The sequence below is a fragment of the Anguilla anguilla genome, chromosome 3 (assembly GCF_013347855.1).
Source record: "Anguilla anguilla isolate fAngAng1 chromosome 3, fAngAng1.pri, whole genome shotgun sequence".
Taxonomy (NCBI): domain Eukaryota; kingdom Metazoa; phylum Chordata; class Actinopteri; order Anguilliformes; family Anguillidae; genus Anguilla; species Anguilla anguilla.
The window spans coordinates 60,585,243-60,606,834 of NC_049203.1; the positions used below are offsets into that span (position 1 = coordinate 60,585,243).

At 49.6% G+C, this 21,592-nt stretch overlaps 1 protein-coding gene across 7 annotated transcripts in view; it reads left to right on the plus strand.

The window, feature by feature from the left end:
• Window positions 1-21,592, plus strand: part of dlg3 (discs, large homolog 3 (Drosophila)) — a 97,156-nt gene that overhangs the window by 37,165 nt on the left and 38,399 nt on the right. For all 7 annotated transcript variants that reach the window (XM_035408711.1, XM_035408712.1, XM_035408708.1 and 4 more), the window contains 2 exons: window positions 17,429-17,482; window positions 18,271-18,321. In XM_035408711.1, coding sequence (XP_035264602.1) covers window positions 17,429-17,482; window positions 18,271-18,321 — 105 coding nt within the window. The remainder of the gene's footprint in view (window positions 1-17,428; window positions 17,483-18,270; window positions 18,322-21,592) is intronic.

Below are 21,592 nucleotides of genomic sequence, written 5' to 3' on the forward strand. Positions count from 1 at the left end.
TGTGTTTTTTTGGGTGGGAGGGCGGCAGGGCTGTGGGGGGGGCTGTGTTTTTTTGGGTGGGAGGGCGGCAGGGCTGTGGGGGGGGCTGTGTTTTTTTGGGTGGGAGGGCGGCAGGGCTGTGGGGGGGCTGTGTTTTTTTGGGTGGGAGGGCGGCAGGGCTGTGGGGGGGCTGTGTTTTTTGGGGTGGGAGGGCGGCAGGGCTGTGGGGGGGCTGTGTTTTTTTGGGTGGGAGGGTGGCAGGGCTGTGGGGGGGCTGTGTTTTTTTGGGTGGGAGGGCGGCGGGGCTGTGGGGGGGCTGTTGGCTGTTTGCTCACGTGCTCGCCCCCTTTGTTGCGTCGAGGCGTTTTGCTGATCACGGTTTCCGACTGGCCTAGAAACGGCTCTCCTGATTCAGCAGGCTCGTGTGTCGGCCGTGCGGTCTCTGGAGAGCAGGGGGAGGGGCCGCGGTGACGTCAGCCCCAGCAGTCTGGGGAGCAGGATGGGGTGCGCTGATGACAGCGTGAACAGGGCTCTGTTCTGGCATCTCCTGAATAATGTTTGCCCCCTCCCGGACCTCTGACCTCAGCCACAGCACCTGATCACAATCACTGAAAAAAAAGTCTGTTTTTAACACGTGTTTTAGTCTTGTTATGAGACTTCAAATTTCATTTCTTTCTCTCAAATAGAAAAGATTAGCTTGTTTTAAGTTATTTTTTGCTTGACAAGTGAAATTCTCACCCCATTGGCAAATTGTGAAATTAGTCAAACTGTCTCACCCCATTGGAAATATTTTTGTTTTATTTAGCCAAAAACTAATAGAAAAAAGATTTTCTAAATATAAGACTGAAGTGCTTGCTAAGATCGACTTCATTTTTTGTTTATGCAGTGATTGAAATCTTTTCATACATACAATGCTTTAAAAACTAATTACATTCAAGTTGAAAAATTAAGAGAACGTGAATTACAAATTTGCAGAATGCATGCTGGTTTTTCAAGACAAGTCAACAAGATTTTCTCTCCATGGCCGAACGCACGGATTGGTTTAAACCAGTCGGTCTGTGATGTCACGTCGGCAGCTCTGCTCGTTGTCATTCTCCCATCGCCACCGTGAGCTCCGGAGCCCTTGTGATTTACGGACAGCGCTCTGCGCGCTGCCGTACGGCGCAGTTTCTCCCTGACAGCGATGACATCATCGTCCCCTGTTCCGTTGGCGTGGGTGCTCTTCGGATTGCCCACGCGCGGTGAGACGCGCTCCCGCTCCCTCAGAAGCCCGTGTGCGTCTGAGCCGAATCGAGCTGGAGACGGGAACGGGCCTCCTGACCGAGCTCATTCTTTTACAGCCGATCGCGGGAGCTCTTCACCGCGCTGGTGTTCGTACGTTTAGGCTTGGGGTCTCAGTGCTCGTGAATGCCCAAGCGGTGGTGTAGACTAGGGGCCCGCTGGGCTCAAACAGGCAGTGCCACCGCATCCCTGTTTTTCACACCGGCCTCCCCTGTAGGACTGTTGCATTTGTTTAAAAAAAAATGTATGTTCAATATAGTGCATATTCAAATTATCTTCGGTCATTTATTTTCTGCAATTGCCGTTTTTCTGTTACTGACATTAAATCAAACTACTGTACAAATCTCAATGCCTGGTTCCGGGTTCCGGGTTCCAGGACATGGATTAAGTCCTTGACTAAAAGAAAAATTTAGTGAGGATCTCCACTGGAGAAAGAAAGAATATTGTGTAGGACTAGGTTTCATCCATGCCTGGCTAACCAGCCCTAAATGTCTTGTATTCTTACTAGGAAAATGTCTGTCTCCCGGGAAATTATTTTAGAGATGAAGCACTTTTTTTTTTCTTTTTTTTTGTTACCATGTCAAGATGGCCTGTGTGCCAGACTAATGCATTATCAAAGCAGCCCTTCAGCCAATCCTCTGGCCTCTTTCTGCAGGGTTCTGTCTCATTGTACGTTGTGCAGCAGCGACAGAAGGCACTCTTTAAATGTGAACCACCGAATATTTCCCCGGCACCATGGGCGTGAGTGCGGCTAATGCGCGTTCTCATTAGCATAACGGGATGTGCCAGCTACGGTGTCCTTCATGCCCCGTATACTTTTATTTGCGATCTTAATATCATTTGCATTTCGGGATTGTGGTTAAACAAGAAGAAAATGTTCAGAGGTGCTAAATTCAGTGGGTGTAAATGTTACAGAATATGGGAGGGGCTGCAGTTTAGATTTTCTTTTTCTTCTATGTTGCGCTTGTAAGATCCACTAATTTTGCATTCAGCACCAGTGCTAAATCCCTCTCTGTCAGTGGCTGTGTTGAGCCATGGTCAAAAAGATTGTGGTTGGTAGAAGGATCCATAAATATTTAAATGAATTTACTGCATTTAAATGGGGTACAAATATCCAAGTGGCACGTTCTTTGTGCCGTAGAAAGCATTCTACTTACGTCTCCCCGCTCACGTTTTCTCTGCCCTTGTCTCTCTGTCTGTCTCAGTCTCTTAATTTCTCCCTCTCTCTCTCTCTCTTTCTCTCCCTCTCTCTCTCTCTCTCTCTCTCTCTCTCTCTCTCTCTCTCTCTCTCTCTTTCTCTCATTTACTGCATGTGTCAATGAAACAAACTGCTGGAGAGGGCGGGGGGCTGCTTTTCCGAGTGCCTCTCCCTGTCCAAACACATTAGAGTGAGTGAACGGGAGGGCGTACGCGGCTGACCCCGGTCCGCGGCGGCCCGCGTTCGTTAGCAGGCGCTGCGGCCCGGCGCGTACGCGGGGGCCTGCGCTGCTCTCTCCGCGGTCAACCTGTCGGGACGCCCGAGAGTGACACGTCCCCCTCAGCGGGGGGGGGGAGAGGCCCAGGGACCTGTAACTGTGCGTCAGGTGTCCAGATTTCCTTTAAGTGCGATCCTTCCTTACTGTGTGAATCTGCCTCTCAGAGGTCTTCTGAAGGGATCGTCTGTAGTTTACACTGCAGTTCATTTAAATTAATTGTAGACCTTTGATTAAGGTAAATGTGAGCTCAAGGGAGCACCGTTAGTTATCCGTTATACCAATCATACACCAAGTAATGGCCCTTTCAACCAATCATACGCAAGTAATAACACAGCAAATTTCCCTTTCTTGACTGATCCATACATTATATTTATGTCCAGCCAATTGTCCTATTGTCAGTTTCTTTTTGAATAGTTTTAGATTTTAAAGTGGATATGTTTTATATCAAATGACATGACAGTCTATTTCTTTAGGAGAAACACAAAATGTATTATATGCAGGACTGTATTAATTTGCACCGCTCAGTATTTGTCATTGGCGTTAGATAATCAGCCTAAATAATTTTTTTGTAATGATATGTTGTCTGTATTTTTTAATAAAGGAACTGTAAGGGAGAAAAGCACGTAGCGCTGGTCCCAGTGGTCTACATTAGGATCTTGTATCGGGATTAGCCTGTGCTTGTGTAATCAGTGCCCGTTAGGTGTGTGCAGAACAAACACATTGCTCGCTTTTGCCCAGTGTGTCTCTCTTGTGTTCTGTCTGCTTGCCTTATTTCCACTGGGACCGCCGCATCACATTCACACAGCAGAATACCTATAATCCACAGCGCCAGTTCACTTGCCCCCCCCCCCCCCCCCCCCCGCCCCCCCACCCCCCTCGCAGGAAACGTGGCCCCCGTTGTAACAGCACATCTCAGATCTGTGGAAATAAGAGTGGACATGAGGCAGGATTTTTCCTCCTGGCGGTGGCCGAGAAGGAGAACAAAGGCGGATAAAAATTGCAGGCTAGGTTACCGTGCTGGGGTTTCGTTTAAGTTGCGTAAGAACAGACAGTATATAATACAGCTGAGGAAAGGAGCACATTAGTGTGCAGCCTTGGCGTGATTTGTTAGCGTATGAGGTCTGTCCAGGGGGCAACGCATAGATGTAGCCTCAGTCAATCATGTTGTCAGGACTAATCTCTGTGAAGCGGCCTTTGTCCCACTGACTCAGTACAACTTGATCCCCATTTCCTAATATTTTCATATTCGGCTTTGCGAGACGGCTCTTTATAATCCCCCGTGAGCAGATGTGTAGAAACACTGCGCAAAGCAGATGTTTCTGAGCAGAATGCTCCTGCTGAGCAAAAGCTCTGGTAGCGGCACCACTGTTAGCATAATAATTCCTAGAAAAAAGGGATCAAATACACAAACCCGTGCGCATGCACACACACACACACACACACACACACACACACATTCAACCCGGAATCTGGCAAACTCTTGTTGGTATTTAGGCATAGGGTTGCCATGACAACCCATAACTTGGGAGACTGGTGCATGTGACATTCCAGTTAGAGAAGCCAGGAATTGCTGTTATTATTCTGGAGCGAAGAGGGCTTATAGGTGGCTGTTCCCCTGGTTCATATGGCCCACTCAACCACGAGGGCTTCGTTTGTTGGTCTGTAGACACGATCTCATTGGTCATACACTGCAGCATGGGTGTGCAATAACAGGGACTGATTGGTCATGTCATACGTTCAGTATATGTGCGTAGGATCTGATTGCATGTAGGATCTGTACAGTATGTCTATGTTGGATTGTGTAGGAAGGTTAGATGTGCTTTGCTTATTTTTGCTTACGCATCCATAACTGGAGCTTGATCAATTTTAGCTGGTTCAATGCTGTGTGATCTTCGGCTGTATTCTGTGTGCATTTTTAATTGATATCTCATCTAAGAACCAATTTGTGAAATGCTTAACAATTGTGGTTTTTGTGCAGTATGTGTGTATCATATGTCATTGTCATGGTGATGATGCTATGAGTAATAACATTTTTTAAGAAGTCTGTGAAACTGCAGTGGATTCCATGGCGGTGGTGGACTGGTTCCCTGAACGGAGCCCAGGCTGAAATGGCTGCTCATTATTAAAAACGGGCTCTGCGTCCCTGTGCACCAACGCAGGAGGAGCCACTGAGCCTCTGACTAATGCCCTGAATATTACCTGCTCTTTGGCATCTCTTCTGCTGTCAGTCTCACACGAGATGGGAGGGGGGGGAAATGGCATCTTTTATGACTGGAGATTCGTCTCCTACATTCAATTGGAATTGACTCTGAGCTCATGCCATTTAGGGTTTTATGGTAAGGAAAACTGTCCCGTGCACCTACCCAAATCCTCCTCCCCCATCTTGAAGCAGACAGTCAATGCCTAATTGCTGTCTTTTGCTTACCCTTTCCAAACTGTGTTTGTCCCGGGAACCTGGGTGAGGGCCGCTTGTGAGGAGAGAGAGCGAAAAGGTCACTTTCGCTGAAATAAATTGAATAAAATGAAACAAGAGCAAAATAGCACCTTCATATTGTCGTTCAGGTCTTCCCTACAGAAAAATGCTATGTTATGTTAGTCATTGGGACTTGGAGAAATAGCTACCTTGTGAAATTGGGAAAGTGGGGAAATGTAAAGGTTTTCTTTACTTGAAAGTGGTGTTAAGGCAGTGCCTGTGGGCTGTGCCTGAAACTGTGGAAACGTCGTCTACAAAGCTGATGATGGCTTTAAGAAAAGTCCTGTCGGCACGCAAGTCAATGTCTTTCAGGCAATGAAATGAAACTTTTTTAAAACGCTGATGATGATGTCATTGGCTCTGTTTGTTGTGGACACGGTGAGTTGTACAGACAGTGCTCCCTTGAGTGACTTCAGCTATCATCTGGGTAGCCATTGTGATTGTTGATTAATCAGAAATGACCAAATAGGGATACAGTTTTTCATGACGTCACCTACTGGTAGACACCCGAGAGGAGCTCCACCAATCACTGATTAGAACAATGTCTGTTGTGATTGGAGGATACTTCTGGCTACTTTCTTCCTAATTAACTACATGGGCCCTGAAGGTATCCACTTATCACCATCAGTGTTGTTTTGTTGGTGTTACCACTGTGCTCTGTGATTGGTGGAGCTCCTTTGTGTTCTACCAGTAAAATGACATCATGGCTGTCTCATCCTGGTTTTATTATGCCTGCATGAAGGCCCACTCAGTAATTTTGGCTGCTAATTGATGAAAATTATGTATATGGAAACTAAGTGCCTCGATAGATCATGGTACTCTGAGTTTTTAACGTCTTGCACCGGCGTCTTGGTAACCTAGGCAACAGCTTTGCGTAGACTTCTGAGCCGTTGTTTCTGTTGCAGTTCACGTAATGCTGCTGCGACTATTTCAGGTACATCTGAGGTAGTTAGGCATGGTTTATTTGGCAAAATGTTAGGTAAATATTCCTTTAAATATCATAACTTACCGGTTTGTTTCCATGGTGATGAGCTGCGCAAGGACTACAAAAATGCTCAGATATAAAAAAACAAAGAAGAATTAAATGTGGAAGGGGAAGATAGCAAAGTAGTCGTGACGGTCCGACACTCATTTTAAGTAATTCTTTTTCCTTTTGAAGTGCTTTTCATGATGATCATTATTGTTATTTTTATGAGGATAATAATGCTATACTGTAGTACCATATCTTTGTTTTTTTGCTTCTTGTTTGCCATTAGCATTTTATTAGCAAGCAAAAATACTGAGTGGGCCTTTAAGGCTTTGGTCCGTGATGTCAGACCGAGCCGTGTGATGCGTATCACAGTTTGAACTGAAGGAAGCTCTAGACCAGCCCCCTCTCTGGCTTAATAACAGACACTAACAGTCCTTGACGCACAGTACTGTACAGACAGTGTGAGGAGGGGGGTGGGGGGCTTTGCAAGCATTTTGCACATGAAATGAGCTGTTACATAATCTCCCAGAAAAGAGGGTCGGATTTTTTTCACAAGATGTCCCTTCCATCAGTGCGGTTGGCACTGAGATACGCGCAGGCCTTTTCAGATTAGATTTGGATGGGCAAGGTGCACAGGTTTGCCTGGCCTGTGTGGGCCGGAGCTTCTTGTGTAACAGCCAGCTAAGCAGGAGCGGCGCAGGCTCCACAGTCCCTGCTGGAACAGCAGCAGCAGCAGCAGCAGCAGCTCCTGATCAGCCAGATTATAAAACGTCCAGGATTAACTCTGCCCAGCTGATATTCCAATTAATATATAATCAGCGGAAATCCACTTTAGGTGCGCTCGTCTGCACATCCCAGGTCCCCATGCTCAGGGTTTTGGGGGGTGGCTGGTGGGTGGCTGGGGGTGGGAACGGCTCACCTTGGCCCTGTCACATTCGGGACTGATGTCCCTGCTAACAGAGCATCACAGCGGGAGTTTGTCTGTAGCTGTGCCGTTACGCTGAACGCCGGCAGTGGCAGGAACTCATGATTGCTCTTCCTTTGGTTTGGCACAGCGTGCCCAGTGAAAACAAAAGGCTGTCAGAGATTTGCCCATTTTAACTTGGGAGGATGAAGGGAATGGAGGGGCGGGGTCCTCTTCATCTTTCTTCACTGAAACAGTGCCGTAACAAGGAATAGTGGTGTAACAAGGAAGTATCAAGTTGCCGCACAGTCACGTCACCCCTGCATTTAGTTTACATATGAAAATGTGCAGTGGATAACTGAGGATCGTGGGAGTGCCGTATTTGTGTTATGTACTTAATTTATGCACCAAGCATTTACACTCATTTTCTTATCTGAATTTGCTGAAAAATAAAAAGTAATAATAATCATCGTCGTCGTCAGTCGGTTATTTCCTGCAAACCCTTTTTTTGATCTGCGTTTTATCTGACGGCGACCCCTCAGAACGTTGTTTGCCGGACCGGGCGCGGGTCGGCCTCGCGGACGGCCGCTGCGATCTCTGCTGTGACATCACACGGCGGAGCGCGTGCGGAGCGGCTTTTTTGCGGCCCGAGGAGCGCAGGAGAGACAGGAAATCTGGCCCCGCGGTGGGGGGCAGATTGCTTTGGCAGTCCTTGGTGCCGTATGAACATTTCGAACAAAGCCTTTTCACAGTCACTTGGCAGTAAATACATTAGCATATGGAGGAACGTGGTCATGAATGCATTCGTAATTGCGCAAAAGAAAGTAGTGCCTCAGAGCTCGTTTTTTTATTGTCCTACTTTACTGTAAGTCTTCATTACTTCTAACACCTACACGATTCGCCAGCCAAGCCGAATGGCGGTCTGTGAGAGTCTGGGAGTAGAGGACTGAAACGGAGATCTCAGTCATGGCTACTGAACCAGGGGGGATTTTGTGTATGTGCGTGTGTGTGTTTGTGTGTGTGTGTGTGTGTGTGTGTGCGTGTGCACGCGTGTGTGTGCGTGTGTGTGCGTGTACACACTCCAGGAGATTTCTCTTCATCATATGGGAGTGGCTGAAAGCCTGTCCGTGTCTCTGGTCATGTCTCCTATCAGAGTATCTCTGAGCGACCCTTAGCGTCTGCCCTGACCCTGCAGCTGGACTGGCGCTGTGTGCCCCTGTGTCCCTCTCTGCCTTTACGCTGCTTTCCAGGTCAGTTCAGATTGGCGAGCGCGTTCTTGGCCGGGCCTGTGTTTCTGGGGGTGGGCGGTTGGTGGGTGGCCAGCAGCGAGGCCGATGCCTGTGGTCTGTTTTGGGGAACCTTGGCTGCGTCCAAGCCGGCTCCCTCCTGACTCCCCCCTCCAACCGCTCCCGTGTACGCATGAAGGTCATGGCGTGAGCGGCCTATCAAATGCCTCTTTCAGGCCTTTGAGACAGGTCAGTCGAGTGATGGTGGGGGGGGGGGGGGGGTGTTCTGAGTGGATAGATTTCAAATAAGGAGAAAAGGCTGACAGGAAGCTGGACTTGGCATACGTTTAGAACATTGAGTAGACGCTTATGAATTAAAAATGATTCATGAAAATGAGACGGGCATAGAATAATTTTGAGAGACTTTTGCGAGGCAGCTGGTGATTGAAACTGCGCTTTCTGCCAGGATGTTGGTCGCCTCTCCGCAGTCTACAGATCAGTGCGGAGAAATTAGTCTTCACATCTCAGCTTAGCAACCGGGGTTAGCAACCTGCGGAGAGCTACAGAGCGCTTCATTGTGTAAGCGTCGTAGTCACCGTTTGTGCGTGTGGGTGATTTTGTGTGTGTGTGTGTGTGTGTGTGTGTGTGTATATTTGTATGTACGTGTGTGTGTTTTTTGTGTGTGTGCTTGTGTGTGTTTGTGTGTGTGTGTGTGTATTCGTATGTACGTGTGTGTGTTTTTTGTGTGTGTGCTTGTGTGTGTTTGTGTGTTTGTGGATGGATGTGTGTTTCTGTGTGGGAGAATAGTGTGTGAATGTGGTGTATCTGGGTGAGTGTGTTTGTGTGTGAGGGGAGGAGTGGTAGTGTTGTTTACCTGTGGTTGTGTCTGCGTGGAAATGTGTTTTGACTAACATAGGTTGTATGTACATGTAGATTAAGATATTCTGTGTGACACTGTGACATGTGTGCCTGTACTGGCCCATACTGCAGCTTGTCCTGTATCATGTAAAGCAGCCCTCATCTACGCTGGCATCTGTTCATGAATAGCAGAGCATCTTGCTCACTGTTCAGTGGTTGGAATCATTACTACACTAATGCAGGGGTCCATATAACCTGGCATGGTTAGCATGGTTAGACTTTCTCCCCTCTCCATGATCCACTGCCCAACAGCAGCTGGCACAGGCCCTGGCATTAGGACAGAGCCCACCGGAGACTGAGAGAGCTCTACCACATGCTGACTATTCCCATACTTACAAACCCACACTAACACCCTCACCCATTCACTCACACAGACCCACACTAACTCCCTCACCCATTCACTCACACAGACCCACACTAACTCCCTCACCCATTCACTCACACAGACCCACACTAACTCCCTCACCCATTCACTCACACAGACCCACACTAACACCCTCACCCATTCACTCACACAGACCCACACTAACTCCCTCACCCATTCACTCACACAGACCCACACTAACTCCCTCACCCATTCACTCACACAGACCCACACTAACACCCTCACCCATTCACTCACACAGACCCACACTAACTCCCTCACCCATTCACTCACACAGACCCACACTAACTCCCTCACCCATTCACTCACACAGACCCACACTAACACCCTCACCCATTCACTCACACAGACCCACACTAACTCCCTCACCCATTCACTCACACAGACCCACACTAACTCCCTCACCCATTCACTCACACAGACCCACGCTAACTCCCTCACCCATTCACTCACACAGACCAATGCTAACTCCCTCACCCATTCACTCACACAGACCCACGCTAACTCCCTCACACATTCACTCACACAGACCCACACTAACTCCCTCACCCATTCACTCACACAGACCCACACTAACTCTCTCATTCACTCACCCATTCACTCACACAGACCCACACTAACTCTCTCATTCACTCACCCATTCACTCACACAGACCCACGCTAACTCCCTCACCCATTCACTCAGACAGACCCACGCTAACTCTCTCATTCACTCACCCATTCACTCACACAACCCACATACTCTCTCACACAAACGTACGTAATCCCTCAGATGCTCACACAAACAAATGCACTGACACACGTGCACTCAAACATGAGCACGCATGCGTACACTCATGCACTCTCACACACTCTCATGCACATTGTCCTAAAACGTGAATGTGTGAGCACACACCAATGCAATAATACACACACACACACACACACACACACACTGATAATGCAGACAGTTCTCAAGCGCATCTTCAACCAATGTCCACTCTTCCCACCCTGCCTCCTTCTGAAGGATTATGAATTACGTGTGAATTTGCTGCTGCGCAACTCTAAGGTATTGGGAGCGGGAAATGTTTTGTATAACTGAGCGGGTCGTACTATAACGAACACCTAAATGCCTGCCTGTCCCTCCGTCCCGCCCACCCCCCCTCTATGACATCACAGCACTACGGCTAACAGCAGCTGCACGACAGAACAGCAGCATCACCCTCCTCCTGTGACTCCATCTCATAACCGCAGATGATATACTGCACACACACTGCATTGATGGTTCCTCTCGTACATTAAGTAATAGGGATGGATATGGGAACAGGATACACCGTGGAAAGCGATCTGTCGGATACAAGAGCGATTCATTAGCTGCAAAGTAATGGGGAGGGGGGGGAAGGGGTCCGGAAAGGGCCGGCGCGATGCCGTTGGGCGGCTGCAGCGGTGGAGGCGGGATGGAGGGAGGGATGGAGGGAGGGAGGGAGAGAGGGAGGGAAGGAGGGAGGGAGCGAGGCCGCTTGCGGTAACACAGGAGGTGGATCCAGCGAGGACGCTGTGATCACCCAGCCTTCGCCTGCTTCTTCAGGAGCTGCAGTCCGATCGATACGCGCGATATCGCCATGCATCCAACATCTCACTCAAGTATGGGGGGGGGGGGGGGACCAGGGAGGGGACAGCGGCCTGGGGGGGGGGGCGCTTTACCTTGAACCTTCCTCAGCCTGGGGATTTACCGCCATGCGCTGTGAGCGAATGTATCTCGGAAGAACTGACTCACCCCCCACAACCCCCTCCCCCCATGTGAAAGGACACGTGTCACGTTCCCCAATAAACCCTTCCCCCACACAATCTCAACAGTTCAGCTGTAATATATATAAACATTTCGTTCATTCATTAAGCGAGCCTGTAACAAAAATGAATTTGCATGACAACGGCAACCGCTTGTGCTTAATGAAAGGATGGAGGTTTGATTGAAGTGATTGAGCAGTGACAGTTCAGCTGTACAATACATAAATGAGATCACAAATCAGAGGCAGCCGTGTCTGTGAGCGCCGTGGTGCCTCTCAGCTTTATGTAACTCTGCTCTTATCTAACGCACCTGCCTGTACCCAGTCTGCTGGGCCAGATGAGCTCACAGCTGTACATTACATGCAGCACACTATATATACAGGGCAGGGTATGTGTGCGTGTGTGCGCGTGTGTGCGAGTGTGTGTGTGTGCGTGTGTGCATATGCACATGTGCGTGCACGTATGTGTGCGTGTGTACATGTGTGTGTGCACACCCGTGCATACACATACCTAACAAACCTATAAAAATCTTTAAAATTTTCAGGACAATGAAATCCTTGAATATGACCTCTTCACTGTGCACATATGTGAAGTATATGATAACTAAATAACATTTTTTTTTTAAATTTATTTTATGGATAAAATACCCTGAATGTTTCCCTTTGTCTAATTCCTAAATCTGTGGCTAAAAATTCATGATCAGACTGCCGACATCCGTATTTGAGCTGCGTCCTTGATAGCTATGTCATGTAATCCTAACTGATTTGCACAAGGCAAAAGTGAGTGGATTTTGTAGGAATCAATATTACTGATTTATATGGCCTTTCAGAAATGGTGGTGAGAATGTATGAGGCCTGTAGACACGCAGGGGTGAAAGGAAGGGGGTCTTTCACATCCAGAAAAGTGTGGCAGGAGGGCAGAGTGAATCATCACATCGCTTACTGTCATCTGCCCAGCGGGGTAACATTAGGAGCCGTGCTTAGTTATGCAATCCAGGCACCACAGAAGAAGAGCGCGGCCGACCACAGTAGCTGCGCAGCCGCGTTTGTGGATCGGGGGGTCCACCCTCAGAGCTGGGGAAGGGTCTGATCTGACCGCGGTCGCCATGGAAACACATTGATTATTTATCAGTTGGGATGAGGCGAGCTCAGGGAGGTGGGGGGTTGGCGCCAGGGCGTTTGGGGAGGTGTTGGGTAGGAGCCTGTATGGGATTGCGGTCCCGGGGGGGGCTACGGCTCTCCAGCTCCGAGCTCGAGGGGTAAAGTTCTGCTCCACTGCCGACGAAGCTTCTCTTAACAAGGCAACCGGGCTCTGCGTAATACTAATTAATGTGGGGGCTGTTTTCATGCATGGCAGCCTACTTATCCAGCAAAAAAAAAAATGCTTAATGCAGCCATTTGTGCTGTGTTACAGGTATCACCAAAGAGCATTTTTTAATCACTTTACCCACCCGGAGCCTTCCAGTTAATAATCAAATCAAGAACTGAAAAAAAAATCCTTTTAAATCACAGTTCATGTGTCTGACTGCGTTTGCTATTTCAGTATAGGGTTCCCTACAGGAAGCAGCCTCTTAGTTAGCAAAATGAACGGTCTGAAGAAACTCTTCAATGTACACAGTGTCCTTTCTTCTTTGTGTAGTCTTCACAGTAAACAAAGGACACTGAAGCTACACACTGAGACAGATGGATGTTCTGATAAATACGCAGATACAGTATGTGTTTAGATAGTGTCATAACGACTGGGACCTTAGAGAGGCAGCTGATTGAGAAAGACTGTGAGGGGCTGTTTGAGGTTTGCTGGGGGCGGGGTGATCTTCTGGGCTCTGGCTGGGATGGGGCAGGGCTGTGGGCTGCTGGAGGTTAGCTGAGAGGGGGGTGCTGTTCCGGGCTCTGGCTGGGATGGGGCAGGGCTGCTGGGGGTTAGCTGGGTGGGGGTGCTGTTCTGGGCTCTGGCTGGGATGGGACAGGGCTGTGGGCTGCTGGGGGTTAGCTGAGAGGGGGGTGCTGTTCTGGGCCCAGGCTGGGATGGGACAGGGCTGCTGGGGGTTAGCTGAGAGGGGGGTGCTGTTCCGGGCTCTGGCTGGGATGGGACAGGGCTGTGGGCTGCTGGGGGTTAGCCGGGGGCAGGATGCTGCTCCGGGACCGAAGGCTGTGCTGGGACAGGGCTGTGGGCCCTGACCTCCATCTGGGTACAAGTGAGCAGCGACAGCTGGCCGGGGTTACAGCCACTCATGCTTAGTGTCTGAATTAAAGGGAAATTAAGGGATTTGTAATAATCTGATCCAGATTTGGTTAATTCCACCCGCGACCCGTAGTCTCTGCCTGCTGCCACATCTGGACATCATCTGGTCTTTGACACCACCTCCCCCCCCCCTCCCTCCCCCCCCCTTGCTCCATCATCATTCCACACCATCCCACATCCCCCCCCCCCATTCCCCCCCCCCCCGCTTCCTGCTCCCTGGTTGCTAGCACACTCCTCCTTCTCCTTTATGATCTGAGAGTGCATTGAAATGCCACTCAGCCTGTCCAGGGGGCGGGGCACACTTCACTATCGGTGACCACATTAGCATAGCCCCGCCTCCCCTCAGCCTGCCCCTCCCTCCCGCATTCTCTTCAGCCGGGGCGGGGGATTGGGGGAACAGCAGTGTAGAAATACCCAGGTTTATAGATGCGTGTCAGCCCCCCCCCCCCCCCCCCCCCCCCCGTCTCTGTGCTTATTGCGCTCTGACGCAGAGCCGAGCGGTGATTACCGCTGGAGCGTCCCGTGGGTTTGGGAGTGAGACAGAACGCGCGCGCCCCTGTTCCAGGGCCCCGTTGTTCCCTTCACGCCTCGTCTCTGCTGCACCTTCAGCGGCCTCCTCCGCTCAGACGCACGCCTGCGCGTGCCCCCCCCGGCCCCGGAGCTGACCTGCTCCTGTTCCACAGCAGAGACACGCTACGCTACAGCTTACCCTCGTCCTCGTGTGAGCAACACGTTTAAAGACTTGCCAGCCTGGGCCTCTTAAGCATCCAGGGGTTCTTAGGCTTCTTAGACGAACGCGTCACCGGTCGGCTGAAGGTCGACATCACCCCTGCTAAGTGCAGCGTCATTATTTTTTTTTAATTTGTGGGTTGTCGCCAGAGAGTGTTGTCACGGCAACCGGTTACGAGACCTCCGCTTTGCCGCACCTTTACTGAACTTCATTAGCGAACTAGCTGAGCTACACCTGCTACACACAGGAGGTCTCTACAGCACCACCATGCAAACAGGCCACACCCGTGCCTCCTTAGTACTGAGCCCTGATACCTGTGTGTTGAGGTATCCCCGAGCTCTGGAAGAAGGCGCTCCTTCACTTATTTTACCTGGCTGAGGAGAAGTGTAATGGGCCTAATACACAACTCAATATGGGGCCTAGTTTACCCACCATATCTCATTTCTCATTTTCGTAAGCTTTTGTGACCTTTTACTGTGAATTACATCCACCCTAAAATAGAAGCTCCGATTACTACGTCCTCTTTACACGACATCTTAGAGCACCGTCAGCAATGGACATCTCTTCACTGCTGAAGGCAACGTGCCAAAATCGGAATCTTCAGCTGAGAAGCCTTGAGTTCATCTTTCACCAGTCCAGCAGCCGTTTTTCTCAATAACAATGCAGCCGCTCTCTGTATTATGTCATCCCGATATTTGTGCCAAAGCGAACGGGCTGCACCTCTGGCTGTGTCGTTGCATCCCGGCCTGCAGACAGCGGGGCAGGAAGGAAGCCGTCTCTGCGTCGGTCCTGACCCAGCTTTGAGAACGGCAGCGCAGGACGTTCTGCTTTGTCAGTGTCTTTGTCCCCCTCTAACCGCTTCTGGAGTTTCAATTCCCAGGGAGTCTGTAAGCCATTAAGAGCTCCAAATGATATCACACTTTGGGCACAGATGTAATGACACGAAGGAGCGTGCTGCAAAGTGGATGATGAGCGTTTCTGATCAGAGGGACCCCGGTGCTTCGTGAGGGAGAGCGGGCACTTGACAGTCTGTAAATTCCGCGTTCTCGCCTTACTTCATTTAGTTTTGCTTTGTTCTTCGACTGCGCGTTTCACAAAAATGCCGTTCTGTGTTTCACTCAGATTGTACGTGCGTGCGAGTGTGTGTGTGCATGTGCGTGTGTCTGTGTGTGTGTGTGTGCGTGCATGCGTGAGTGTGTGTGTTGGCAGAAGACACTGAACAAGTGCAGTTAGAGACAGCGGACTCTCGCAAATGTCTGCTTTTTTTATTGAGACACTAAACAGAAAGACGTGGAGCCAAATGCAATATTCGCCGAGTGAGAGTTACTGCTAGACCCTGCTGGGGTCGATCACGTGACCGAGGGATCATTGATTTAGCATTTCCTCGTTGCTGTCATCCGGTAAGGCGCAAGGGAGCCGTCTCTCAGCGCTGACGTCAGCTCTACGCAGGACGCGGCGCATTCAGCTTTGAGTCATGTGTCCGGCAGGGCGGGCGGCGCTGCCCAGTGCCGCTGTCCGGAAGGGCTGAGTTCTGGTGCTCGGAGTGTGAACTGTGCGCTTGGGGACAGGGATGAGTTTCCCAGAGAGGGACAGGCTGGTGCTCTCTGAGTCTCCTGCTAATAACTGTCATAGAGAGAGAGGGAGGGAGGGAGGGAGGGAGGGAGAGAGAGAGAGAGAGAGAGAAACTGAGAGAGACAGAGAGAGAGAGAGAGGGGTAAGTGGAGGACATGCAGGAGGGAGAGAGAAGCTATTAGAAAGTGTTGCCTCGAGCAACAGGTTAGACTCGGCGATGGAGGAAGAGAAATGCTCTGCTTATGTAAAAATCTGTAGCGGAAGAGAGTCGGCTGCAGTGGAAAGGCACCGGGCAGGATTTTAAAATGGCTGTTGCAGTGCGTGCGCGGTGCAGCAGGATAACGGCGGAGGAGCGATGAGCGGCGCGGGGGTGGGGGGGGGGGGGGGAGCGGGGGGAGGGGGTGACAGATTGCGGGGTCCGCTCGGCGTGGAGCTCCACCAAGCCCCCGAGGAGAGGGGAGAGATGCGCTCCCCTCCGCAGGGCTCCGAGCAGAGCCTCCTCCCTCGCGCCGCCCCGTCCTGCAGCAGCGCGCCGCAATCCCATCAGATCAATACCCAGAACACAGCCAGCCCTCCGCGAAAGGCCATTAATGTCAGCCTTCCCACAATGCACCGCTCCGAGCAGCAACCAATTCCCTTTATTCCGCATATTTTTTGTGAGGGCTCTCTGATCTGCTGAGGTCCGTGCATTCCTTTGTGTGTGCGTGTGTGTGTGTGTGTGTGTGTGTGTGTTTGAGTCTCTGTCTGTCTGTGGTTTGGCCCATGCTTACACACGTGTTTTCATATTCCTTTTTGTGAACATTAGTGTGCGTTCTCGCACGTTTGTGTTTGTGGACAGACGTGTTGGAGAACTGAGCGCGTGTGCACAGTGATGACTTTAGTGCACATGACTAATTCATGGCGGGTGCTTTGAACTGTGAAAGTAGTGTTCCAGGAAGCGATGTCTCATTGTGCATCCTCTCGAGTGACCACTCCGACCCCTGTGTCATTGGGTGTTTTCTCTTTTTACCGTGGCTGATTCTTGCCTTGCATTATCGAACACAGAGCCTTTTGCACTGTCATCGCAAGAATGTCATTTGAAAGGCAAGCCTCGTCCCTCAAGCCAAGATTAGGGATTTCACAACCCGGAGTAGTTTGAGTGTCGCAGTTTCACAATGGCGTCTTCAGTTGGATGGAAGGCTGAATGTCCTAACAGCAGTGGTACCTCATATTTTTGGAAGTGGCACCAAACCTCCCTCATGTATAATGTTGGACAGGGGTTGTCCCCACAGCATGTTTGGTTTACTGCTTCTGACGATGTGCATGTATGCTGTGTGAATGTGTGTCTGGTGATGTATATATGTGTGAGTGAGTATGTGTGTGTGTGTGTGTGTGTGTTTGTGCGTGTGTGTATGTGAACCTGTGTGTGTCTGTGTGTGCGTGTGTGTGTGTGTGCATGTGTCTGTGCCTCTCGGGTGTGCTAACACCCTCCTTGTGCTGAAGTCATGTGTATCTTCTCCTCTTACAGGCGAACCCTCCCCCCATCATCGTCAACGCGGACTCCCTGGATGCGGGTCCTTATGTAAGCCTCTCTCTCCTCTCTTCACCTGTAATTACCAGCACTTTCCTCTGCTTTTCAGGGATGCGCTGCCCCTCCCACCCTGTGAAAAACCAGCACAGATAACATGGCCGACCAGTGTAGTATCCTTCATTAACCTTTATTTTTACAGTGCACAGTTGTAAATGCATTTTGGTCATCTGAATATGAGTAATGAGCAGTGCTTCGCAAAACAATGAGTAGGACACGCCCCCTAAAGTCAGACATTTTCTGAGGCAGTCCTTCAGCCTGTTTCCCTGCATTTTCTTGCACCCGTATGCACATGCTCATATTTTCTGTGTACTGAAATAGGCGGAGTCCAATGACACAGTGGGCACAGTTATGTCCTGTGCTGTCATTGCCGACCATGACCGCATGTCCCTGCTGTTTTTCCAATGGCCGACCACTGCCTTGTGTACCCTACCTGTATCACAGAAAATAATTAACCCTTTTATGTTGTGAGATCATAGATATGTGGTTGGAATGTTTGTAATTCAGCCTTCTGGTTACACTACTGGTAATTGAAAGCAATGGAGTTCTAGAACACTGACTAAGAATTTTGAAACAAACATTCCACAAAACCTACTCTTCAGAGGGTAAATTGTTTTAGCTATTCAGTAGTCACTCTCTGACCTGAACAAAGCTTTGAATATTCAGTTTTATAATATCAAATATTGATTTTTTAAGATGTGATTAACAGTATCTTGGTATTCCTTTCATATCTTAATTGTGAGAAATGACTTGCTTATGTAAATATTTTATGTTTGCTGCAGGTGAATGGCAGCGATGGGATGTACAAATATGAAGAAATCATTCTGGAAAGGGTAATTATGACAGTCTTTGCATGATAATTGTACTAACTCTGCACAATGGCCTCTTAGTCATTCCTTCACAAAAGAAATGTTTCTTTGAACGTATTGTTTCCTCTCACGAGGCTTGACCTTCATCCACTAGATGGCAGTAGAGGGTGTACTTTCAGAACTGTGCTGGTAATGTGAGGATGGAATGGAATCACAGCAGAACTGCTATGGATCTTTCATGCCATTAATGATTTGTAAAGAACAACCTGATGCCTCTCCTGGTAAAGCTGTAGGGATCTGACTGCTCAGCATTGATTCGTCATTTACGGCGTAGTGGCGTTCGTATCTATCACAATCAGTCCTAGCCATATTAATGGCCAGCGGACAAGGACTTCCTTTGGAAATCCTGCTCTTTAATGTTGTGTTGAGATTCAGACTCAGGGCCTGTGGTCATAAAGCATCATGGAGTAGGATTCAAGGTGGGTTTTTTCTTTATGAATTGATAAGGTTCGTACAGGGCTGTCCAGTCTTGTTCCTGGAGATCTACCGCCCTGTAGGTTTTCACTCTGACTCTAACAAAACACACCTCGTTCAAGCTAGAGATCTTGCTGAGCTGCTAATTCGTAGAATCAGGTGTGCCAAGTTTGGGTTGAAATGAAAACTTACAGGCTGATAGATCTCCAGGAACAGGGTTGGCAACCCTAGCATAATGAAACTACTTTGGATCGCACTGTAAAAGGGCTGTGAGTGTGGCACATTTCGGGGGGGTTGGGGGGCGGGCTGCACACTCTTTCCTGGCTCCGGAGCGCCCCATTGGGGGCCCCTCCGACTCCCCTGTCCTAATTTGTTGTGAGTGCTGTTCATTAATTATGGAGCGTAATAAAGCGAAGCCTTTTCTCAGCTGTCCTGTCTGCTGCTTAAGCCTGTCAGATGGAGCGGTGGGCTCAGACCTGCTGCGATGGCGGGAGCCGGAGAGAGGGAGGGCGGGAGGGAGGGAGAGAGAGAGAGAGAGGGGAGAGAGAGAGAGAGAGAGAGGGATGGGGAGAGAGAGAGAGAGAGAGAGAGAGGGGGGAGAGAGAGGGATGGGGAGAGAGAGAGGGAGAGAGGGATAGAGAGAAAGGGAGAGAGAGGGAGAGAGAGAGGGAGGGGAGAGAGGGAGATAGGGAGCGGGAGAGAGAGAGAGAGGTAGAGAGGGAGGGGAGAAAGAATGAGGGGGAGAGCAAGTGGAAGAGAGAGGGGAGAGGGTGGGAGAGAGGGACAGAGAGAGAGATGAGGGAGGGAGAGAGAGAGTGAGATGAGAGTGAATGTTATCTATACATTTATTGCTTTAGCAACACCAGTTGTCATGCAAAAAGCCGATTTGAAATTGAATTTGAGGTGGAGACACAGGGAGAGAGGGAGAGAAGGAACAAGAGCGCACTGTCATTTATGTATTTACTGCTTTAGCAACACAAGTGCTCTTGTCATTCCAAGAAAGCATGTTTTTGAATTGGAATTTCAATTTGACAGAGAGAGAGAGAGAGAGAGGGAGGGGGAGAGGGAGAGAGGGAAAGAGAGAGAAAGAGTCTGTTTGAGATGGTACGGAATACCGCTTCTCAGGCCTCAGGTCCTGTTTTCTTATTAACCTTGAGTATTTGGGAGTTATTGTCCTGTCGACAACATGATACCCACACGTTTGAGCGGGTGCATAGACTGTGAGAGGCTCAGGTTCTGTGCTGTGGATAAATCCACTGTGTTGATCCCGTATCTGTGAAGGACCCAATTCAGTGAAACTGCACCACACCCTCTTACTGTCCTTTCTGCTTACCTTGAGCCCTCAGTCCTGTGTGTGTGTGTGTGTGTGTGTACATGTACATGTGTGTGTGTGTTTGTGTACATGTATGTGTGTGTGTGTGTGTGTTTGTGTGTGTGTGTGTGTGTGTGTGTGTGTGTACATGTCCGTGTGTGTTTGTGTGTGTGTACGTGTCCGTGTGTGTGTGTGTGTGTGTGTACATGTCCATGTGTGTGTGTGTATGTGTCTGTGTGTGTGTGTGTGTGTTTGTGTACATGTACGTGTGTGTGTGTTTGTGTACGTGTGTGTGTGTTTGTGTACATGTACGTGTGTGTGTGTTTGTGTACGTGTGTGTGTGTGTGTGTGTGTGTTTGTGTACATGTACGTGTGTGTGTGTTTGTGTACGTGTGTGTGTGTGTGTGTTTGTGTACATGTACGTGTGTGTGTGTTTGTGTACGTGTGTGTGTCTCTGTCACTAATGTCTGTCGTCTCGTGTAGGGTAACTCTGTCTGTCGTCTCGTGTAGGGTAACTCTGTCTGTCGTCTCGTGTAGGGTAACTCTGTCTGTCGTCTCGTGTAGGGTAACTGTCTGTCGTCTCGTGTAGGGTAACTCTGTCTGTCGTCTCGTGTAGGGTAACTCTGTCTGTCGTCTCGTGTAGGGTAACTCTGTCTGTCGTCTCGTGCAGGGTAACTCTGTCTGTCGTCTCGTGTAGGGTAACTCTGTCTGTCGTCTCGTGTAGGGTAACTCTGTCTGTCGTCTCGTGTAGGGTAACTCTGTCTGTCGTCTCGTGTAGGGTAACTCTGTCTGTCGTCTCGTGTAGGGTAACTCTGTCTGTCGTCTCGTGTAGGGTAACTCTGTCTGTCGTCTCGTGTAGGGTAACTCTGTCTGTCGTCTCGTGTAGGGTAACTCTGTCTGTCGTCTCGTGTAGGGTAACTCTGTCTGTCGTCTCGTGTAGGGTAACTCTGTCTGTCGTCTCGTGCAGGGTAACTCTGTCTGTCGTCTCGTGCAGGGTAACTCTGTCTGTCGTCTCGTGTAGGGTAACTCTGTCTGTCGTCTCGTGTAGGGTAACTCTGTCTGTCGTCTCGTGTAGGGTAACTGTCTGTCGTCTCGTGTAGGGTAACTCTGTCTGTCGTCTCGTGTAGGGTAACTCTGTCTGTCGTCTCGTGTAGGGTAACTCTGTCTGTCGTCTCGTGTAGGGTAACTCTGTCTGTCGTCTCGTGTAGGGTAACTCTGTCTGTCGTCTCGTGTAGGGTAATTCTGTCTGTCGTCTCGTGTAGGGTAACTCTGTCTGTCGACTCGTGTAGGGTAACTCTGTCTGTCGTCTCGTGTAGGGTAACTCTGTCTGTCGTCTCGTGTAGGGTAACTCTGTTGTGTCATGTAGGGTAACTCTGTCTGTCGTCTCGTGTAGGGTAACTCTGTCTGTCGTCTCGTGTAGGGTAACTGTCTGTCGTCTCGTGTAGGGTAACTCTGTCTGTCGTCTCGTGTAGGGTAACTCTGTCTGTCGTCTCGTGTAGGGTAACTCTG